The sequence below is a fragment of the Merops nubicus genome, unplaced genomic scaffold (assembly GCF_000691845.1).
Source record: "Merops nubicus isolate BGI_N331 unplaced genomic scaffold, ASM69184v1 scaffold3934, whole genome shotgun sequence".
Classification (NCBI taxonomy): domain Eukaryota; kingdom Metazoa; phylum Chordata; class Aves; order Coraciiformes; family Meropidae; genus Merops; species Merops nubicus.
In genome coordinates, this window is record NW_008602090.1 from 1 (window position 1) to 8,738 (window position 8,738).

The following is an 8,738-nucleotide window of genomic DNA, read 5'->3' on the forward strand; positions in this document are numbered from 1 at the left end:
CCCCCCCCCTTCCCCTTCACGTAACAAACATGCTTAAGTGCAAAGATAGATCCTGATCAGAAATTATGTATGCTTGTGTCCCCTTTCACCCACACTAATGGTGGTCACTCTTAGCTGTGCCAAAGTCTTCCAAAATAACTAGCAGTTGCGGGTGCCTGACCTGACACACTGAAGAAAAGCCTCAAAAATCACAAACCCTTAAGTCTTCTCATGCTGGGCGCTCAGCTAGGTGGTATTTTGATAATTTTGGGCATAATTCTGTAGCCTGCCAGGCTGAGCATATGCCTCACATCGTAGTTGCATTTGGTCTGGAGTGAGTGGGGAGGGAATGCAAAATAAAATTCCTGCAATTAAGAGCAAATTCTGAATGAACTGTAAACCTTAGAATCCAGAATGAGGAATAATACTGTGCAAGAGTAATCTCCAAGGCACACAAAAATGAATAAAGTCAGGATTTGCTAAGTGGTCTCATGTTTTCAATACAAGACATACCTTAGAAGATGGTGTTGAGTGCAAGAAATACCCACCGAATACCGCACGCCCGGCTGGAAGTCTGCAGGAGCAAGCTTCTCAACAAGGACAGAGCATGCATGAGGCTGGGAAGGTAAGGCTCACAGCCTAGCGCTCCAGTGCAGCAGCACGAGGCTGCTATAAACCCCACCAACCTGGAATTTGGGTGTTTGGGCACAGACTAGGCAATAGCTGCTTCGACTGTAAATGGGGCTGTGTCAGAGAGGCAAAGCAGGTTTTTCTTCATCCTTCACAACATTTGATTAGTTGTTAATAGTCAAAAAGGTGAAGTGCCACTCTTGACATACCCTGATTTTCTTTTTGACTAGATCACTGAGTACCAGCTCTTAACTCCCAGAGGAGTTACACATCAATCATGACCTTGCAGTTGAGGGGTGCCACAAGTAGATGTGGCACCCCTGGAGTGTATAATGTAGTGTATAATGGCTGTACCCTGCTACTGACCTGTGTGGTGGCCTTTGGCAAGTCGTATCACACCTCTTCTGACAGGAATTGCCTCATGAAGTAAATAGTCTCCTTCAGGTAAAACTAACATACTAGTATGTTGCTGGTCTCATTACAGCACATTAACCACTGCTGAAATACAGAAAATTATATGCTGAGCCAAAGTAGTAAAACAGATTTATATTTTATTTTGTTAGATAAATCAGGGAGGGTTTGGGATCATGGTTTCGACGAGCTGTCAGAGAAAACAGACCATCAATACTAAAGAAGTATTGAAATTTGGCTAATAGGCAACTATTCCTTGTGACAAAAATTGACAGTTAAACACCACACATTCTTCCCTATACCCAAGTAATTTCTGTAACAGTACATTTTATAATGGTTTCACAGTTTACAAAGGTGATACCACTTTTATTTCAGAACAAAAGCTGCTTTTAAGTGAGAAAAGAGACATCAAATTGTCAAACACAAGATCATCAAAGGAATAAGACATACTGTGAGACAAAATCAAGACTAACTCTTCACAAACACACTCAGTAACAGTCTTTATCTCTTTTTCACTCACTTGATGTCTTTACTTCAAACAAAACAAAAACAAACAAACAAAACAACAACAAAACAAAACCAAACCAAAACAAAACCAAAACAACACCTCATAGTACTCCAATGTACTGTGAGCATTTCTTCTGTGGTATCAGATGCCACTGCAGGAGAACAAGAACAGGACAACAAACAAGGTAACTCAAAGTCAGTCTGAATTCTATGATACCTATCAACCCTGGGGATTTATTCAGTTTTCAAATACAGAATATTCAGTCCTCTGCTAAACATGGAAAAGGACCTATCCCCCGACTTGGGACGCTGGCCATAAGCTAAATGTTATCCTTGGCTGTTTATTGGCTCTTATGAACAACATATGCATGGGCAGAGGAGTGCTGTTTAGTTAGTCACTGCTCCTAGTCTCTTGACACTCCTGAGGGGAACAGGGAGAAGTCTGCAGTCGCTGAGAGGAACCACAGCACTCCCTGTCACTGTGCCTTAAAGCAACCAGTCCTACAGCTCTGTGTGTTCACTCTCCTAACACACGGAAGAAGTTGTTCATTTTGCAGAGGTCTGAACCCAGGCAAGTGCTCACCTCTCCTGCAACACCAGATTTCTCCTGGACACACAGGCAGAGAAGGAAGCTGAGGTTTTCTCTAGGAAAACCTCCACCCCGTGCTGCCACAAGGCCAGGACTCTGGAGCCCACTGCAGAGCAATCCTTGTCCACCCAATACAGCCACATCAACTGAGCAAGGAAATCAAGGGCAAAAAATTTCTGGAGATTAGAAGAACAGCCACTGGCCTTTCATACACTGAGAGTTCCCACTTGTGCCTAAGGAAATCTCACTATGACAGCTTTCACTGTCAACAGCCACCAGCAGGTCCCAGCCTGGGAACTGCTCGGTGGCAGTGGCTGCAGGAAGAGCTCCCACAGATCATTACCTCTGAAGAACAGATTCCTTGATTAGTTTCTGTACAGAGTCTGATTTTCTGGGTCCACTCAGGTTTAAAAATGGTTGTGTTAGAAGAGCTTCTTCTGCTCCTTTCAAAGACAAAGAAACCATATCCCAGCCCAGCCTCTGCTTTTCCTCAGCCTAACGAGTGATTTGCTCTGCTGGACTCAGTAAAGTGTTCTTTAACAGCAATGCCCTTTACTATCACCCATGAAATGGAATAAAATGATGACCAACTGGATTTTTCCTCTGGAAGCAATGCCCACAGTGCACACCTGAAACCCTGTTCAGGCAGAAACTCCTATTTCCATCACATGAGCTTGTCTGGAAATTTTGAACATCCTCTGCCTTGCCCAGCAACGACTGCAAAAGCTTCCCAGGATCAGACTCTTAAAAACCCATCCAGACAAGGGGCAATAATGTCCACAGTCTGTGAGGCTTGTAGGCAGCAGCTTTTCCTAGCAGATGTTTCCCATACTAAAGTTGATGCTACTCTGTGTTTCAGTATCCAGCTAATTACTTAAAATGCTGTGCAAAAGCATTTAAAAGGCAAGACCAATAATATATTTTACAATATAGAGGTGGTACAAACCAATCTAATATTTTTAAAAAAAGACAATTTAAACAATTTTGGGGGAGGAAGAAACTGAAAAAAAATTTTAAAAAAGCGCAACTGAGTGTCACTATTTTATCTGTGCAATCATGTAGCTATTGGACTGAAGCTGTGATTTCTAGGTGTTACACAGTACTAGAAAATCAATGACTGTATAGTGGGCTTGGTAAACCTCATCAATCCTCTCGCAGCCATGCAATGTGGTGGAAAAAAACCCAGCTATATCTTTCTAATAGAACAGATTGGACATCATGACACTGCATGTCCCCAGTTCCATTTTAAGTCTTCCAGATTTTCTTTTTTGTGACTTACAAGGCTTGATACAGTCCCAGGTGAAATTAAGATTTTGTCTCAACAGAAAGTGGACCAAGCTGTAGCTGTAGCAATTTAAGGCAATTATTTTTACAGCTGACAACTGATTTCTGAAAATTACATCATCTGGATGCCAGGCCTGAGACACCTCAGAGTGCTTTCATTTTCAAAAGATGGTAAGCATTTGGCTTCTGATACAAACAGCCTTTAAGATGCCTCAAAACCTGGAGAGCCCCAAACTGGCTGATTTTTGAGTTAAGTGCTCACCATTTATAGATGACTGACAGAAAATGCTGTCCTTTGGGGATACTGTAATTAATAATCTGTTCATTTGTTATTTGGTAAAGCCAATAGTATTTTCTAGCAGTACATACAGATCATAGAGTCACAGAATCACAGAATAGCTTAGGTTGGAAGGGACCCTAGACATCCAGTGTAAATTTAAAAGTATCTATATTTACGTCCAGGTATCGAAAAATATCTATATTTACAATGCACCAAACAAATGGAGAAAACTCTGGATCAAAAAAAATGGTTCACAAGAAAGTAACCCTTATACAGCAGGTCTGGAAGAAAGCATGGGCAGTTCTGCTTCAAGAGTCCTTGGGACCCCAAGTTCAGTCTCCTTTCTCCTAGCTCCTGAAGAACAAAATCCACAATACACGCATTGCTGCCTCTGATGTGGAAAAAGCTCTCCACCACCTCTTTCCTTGGAAGACCTGTCAGTGATGGAGGAGACCAGTTTGCAGAACAAAGCTGTATTCATCCCCAAAATGAGACTGCACCACATGCAGGTCTCCTCAGGAACAAGTCATTGTCCTGTCTTTTGACTTTTTGCTCTTTTTTGAAAGCAGCTCACCCTCTTCACACCACCCTAAAGCTACTAGTTGAAGCACTTTTTGGGATGCTGGCTGGTGTGAGCAGAGGACAGAGTTACCAGCAGGAGCTAAGCAGGAAAAACTTCCTGGAAACCTGAGTGAAGGAGATAAAAGTAAAATTTTCACAGTGCTCCAGCTTCACAACTCCCCCAAGGGAGCAGAGCCCCATCCTCTGCTCTTGTACAGACGTTCCCCACGCTGTTGACCTCCTTGCAAGCTGTCAGGTGGAAGGGAGGCTTGGCCTCCACCTGCATCCTGTGTCAGTGTATGAACATGTACATGGGCAGAGCTTGTATTGTTTTGAGTGCTCATGGTAGATCTGGCCATAAAATGCTCTGTTCACTTTCACCCTGTTTTCTTGCTTCATGCTATCTATTCTGTCAAAAACCAGCCTGTTCTGGGAGTGTTTGAGCAATTCGGTGTCACCAGGCACTCAGGCTGTGTGCTCCTGTGAGGTTTGCGTGTTCAGGTACTGGCTGTTGCCTTTCACCCCTGCAGACAGCAGGGCTATGGGGTTGTCATCTCCCAGGCATCCTGACTCCCATGTCTCTTCCTCATCAGAAAGAGAGAAGTAGACAACATTGCAAGAGTGGGCACCAGATATCCCAGCCTTGCTCAGGACCTTAAGGTTCTTCTTGACCTTTCTGGTGGAAGAGATGAAGGTGCTGCTGGTGATGGAGAAATCAGCACCAGCATTCTTGAGCATCCAGGCTTTGGATCTATCCAAGGTCCAGGCCTTGACAGATAGCATGGTGTGATGTGGCTAGAAAGTCAGACTCATCTGTTTTCCTCACAGTGATGTAAAAGTCCTCCTGGAGTTCACTGAGCTTTGTTGCTGGGATCTGGAACAAGAGGAAGGGGAAAGATGAGTCAGGGTGCTTGGGGAAGAGACTGAGGTACTTGGGAAGGCAATGTGTAGCAGCTGCTGAAGACACGTTAAGGGCTTACCTATGCTTTGTCTGAAAAAAAACCCCAAAAAACAAAAAAACAACCTTCAGGAGCTTCCATGCTTCCCTAGAATTTTGTTTCCAGGCAGCGTTAGAGTCTCGGGGAGGGGCTATGTGTTTATCTCTGCAAAAGAGATGCAACGGGAAACCCATGGTGCAGGCAGACCAGATCCATGTCACTGACTGGCACCACTTTTCTACCAGCTATGGAAATCCAGGTTCAGAAGAAAGGAGCCAAATTCCTGGCATTTTTTGAAGTGGATGAAGGTTTCAGTCACACTGATGTCTGATTGTGTGCAGATGTGTGACCTGCCAGGTGGGTGCAATAGTGTGAACTTTTGCAGTAACCTGGTGTGTATGGTAACTTTTCAGGTGGAGGAGGAGTGAGAGGATAAAAGAGGAGAAAAAGGAGAAGCAGCAGCAGTTGCTTCTTCTGGCCATGAGATGTCAGTATTGTAGCCAGGTTGCCAATCAGGCTGCTTCAGCTTGCCAACGGCCTAGACCAAGCTCACAGAGAAACACAGTTCTAAAAATGTGAGCGGGGCTTTTTGTACTTTGGCCCTTAGCCACATTACTTACTTTTGGTGCGTACACTGATTTTGCTGTGAGTTCATTTTTGGAGAAAAATCGTCAACTGCTCTGAATTGCATTGGCTAGCTCTAGGAGCAGAAACCATGCAAACAGTATGCCCTGAGGGTAACACCAGGACAACATGTCACATGGCAGCATGAGGCCAAGGTTGTGTACAAGTCTTATGAATGGAGAAATCTTTACTGTCACCCTGAGTTTCCGAGCTACTGGTTCAACCATAAAGGCAACAGGGTATAAATTAGAAAACATTACAGCTTTATTGAGAGAAACTTGGAAGGTCTGCCAGACCACCAAGACGTAAAGCATGCTGAGACCCCATCTTTTTTCAGACTTTACAGTAACTCTATTTAACCAAGATGGCTGTCTCCCACCACTGGAAAAACGGTATTTTGCTATGTTTTCTGACCTTAGTTATGTCCATGTGATCTCTGAGTCCTTTGTTCATGCACCAGCATCTCCAAATACTGAGAGCATAGAGGGTGGGCTTGGTGGTGCTGGGGCTCACAGCACTGATACACAGGTACTTGGGGTTGTCATCAAAATCAAAGATGGGAAACTTGTTGAGCTTAGTTGAATATCCTAGAAAACAAAGAACGAAAGGGGATATAAAATATTGTGTCCTAGTGAAGTGCTGCCACAATTTTTGGCTAAAAGCAACTTGGTTTTTCACAAAACATGGGGAATTTAAGAAAATTGGAACACATTGCTTTCCAGGATGCTTTGCCACAGGTCTGTGCACTGAAAACTCAGATGTGGCAGAAGGAGCACCAACATGAAGTCAGCCTAAGGCTGCTGCAGAGCTAAAAAGGTCCTACCACACACAGCCTCTGTTGTAAGAGGGAGTAGCACAATATCTTTCACCTTGCTGCAGAAACAGTGTGAGGATGGCCAAAGCAAAGGTTTTTCCTTTGTTAGGCGACTCAGGAGCAGGGGCAAAACTGGTCCTGTTCCTGCACAGCCTGACTTGGTGCTGCCAGTGTGTCACGCCACCACAGGTGTCTGCGCAGGCTGGGCATGCAGGGCTACCCAAGCAGGATTTTCCACCCATGCCCCCTTCCTACTCCCTGTTCCACACAGCAGGATCAGGCCCTGTTGCTTCAGTGGACCAAAGGCAGGTGCACCTTGATGAATGCCATGAGTTAAGAGAAGAAATGCAGTGTGCATTTCTCAAAAGGCAAGCCTCAGCCCCACAGGCAGGAACCAAAGGTAGGGGACTGATGGAGAACCTTTTTAGAGACGTTCAGACAATATTCTTTATGAAAGAGTGATACATTTTTATGATACCACTATAATTTTATGATATCCACTACGCTTTAACTCCACTTTTTACGGGGCTGAAGCTAATGGATTTTGCAGCCCTATGCATATTAGCTGTACAAGGTTGCTCTGAACATCCACGCACTGTGCTCATGACCCCACAACGATCACCTCACTGTGGCAGGAAAAGGGAAGAGGTGGTACCCTCAAGAGGAGGCAGATGTTGGATTCCCCCTCCTAACACTCAGCTCTACGGCCACAGCCAACCATTACTGCAGCCCCACCGGGGTAACTCTGGACACTAGGAAGAGATGATTTTAAAAAGAGGTTTTTATTGTTGCAGCTTTTGCCGTTAATATAATATATAAAAGGTAAAGGAACTGCATCAATCAGGCTGAAGAATGCATGGCAAGCAAAACAAGCTTTTGCTTTTTTGAGAGCTTAATCGATGCACCATGTACAGGCAAGGTAAGCATGTTGTCTGATCCTCTGCGCTCTGTACACTTGTGTAACAGGAGTCCTCAGTCCATGGTATGCAGAACCCTGACAGCCCAGGGTCTCCTCCTGAAGACTCCAGGAAAGATGGCAGGAAAAAAGGATGCTACACAGAGTACACATCGGAATAATGCACATTGCTGTGCGAGCCTGTCCAGGGGTAGAGCTCTCACAAACTGAAGGGACAGGCAGGATGAAGATGTTGATGAATTGTTCTATAGACAACTGGCAGACGCTGCAAAATCACAAGCCCTTGTTCTTGTGGGGGACCTCAACTTACCATACATCGGCTGGAAAAACAACACAAAAGAGAGGAAACAGTTCAGGAGGTTCCTGGAGTGTGTGGAAGAGAACTTGCTGATTCAGCTGGTGAGGGAGCCCACTAGGGGAGGTGCCTTGCTGGACTTGTTGTTTACAAACAGAGAAGGACTGATGGGTGATGTGATGGTCAGAGGCCATCTTGAGCTCCATGACCATGAAGTGACGGAGTTATCAATACTTGGTCAGGTAAGGAGTAGGGGCAGCAAAACAATTACCATGGACTTCCAAAGGGCAGACTTCAACCTGTGTTGAACACTGGTTGAGGAAGTCCCTTGGGGCACAGTCCTAGAGGGCAAAGGGGTCCAGGAAGGCTGGACTTCTTTCCAAAAGATACTCTTAGGGGCACAGGAGCAGGCTGTCCCCATGTGTCGTACAACAAGCTGGCAGGGAAAACAACCTGTGTGTCTGAACAGGGACCTTTTGCTAGTACACAGGAGAAAGAGGATAGTCTACTACTTTTGGAAGAAGGGGCAGGCTACTCAGGTGAGTGTAGGGATGCAGTTAGGTCATGTAGAAAGAACATTAGGGGGGCAAAATCTTAGCTGGAACTCAGCCTTGCCACCACTGCAATAGATAATAAGAAGTATTTTTACAAATATATTAACAACAAAAAAAGGACCAGGGAGAATCTCCATCCTTCATTGGATATGAGGGGGAACATTGTTACCAAGGCTGAGAAAAAGCCTGAGGTACTTAATCCCTTCTTTGCCTCAGCCTTTAATAATCAGTCCAGTTATCCCCATGGTATTCAGTCTCCTGAGCTGGAAGGAAGGAATGGAGATCAGAATGATCTCCTCGTAATCCAGGGAACAATAAAGGACCTGCTAAGCCGGCTGGACACCCACAAGTACACG

At 44.7% G+C, this 8,738-nt stretch overlaps 1 protein-coding gene across 1 annotated transcript; it reads right to left on the minus strand.

The window, feature by feature from the left end:
- Nucleotides 1-4,328: 4,328 nt before the first annotated feature.
- Nucleotides 4,329-7,853, minus strand: LOC103770930 (uncharacterized protein KIAA1958-like; the record flags this gene model as incomplete). Its single annotated transcript, XM_008938207.1, is given in 6 exon segments — nucleotides 4,329-4,458; nucleotides 4,460-4,553; nucleotides 4,556-4,979; nucleotides 4,981-5,115; nucleotides 6,218-6,390; nucleotides 7,844-7,853. Coding segments are annotated over 6 exon segments (966 nt in total), but the record flags the coding sequence as incomplete, so codon positions are not given.
- Between the last annotated feature and the right edge of the window lie 885 nt (nucleotides 7,854-8,738).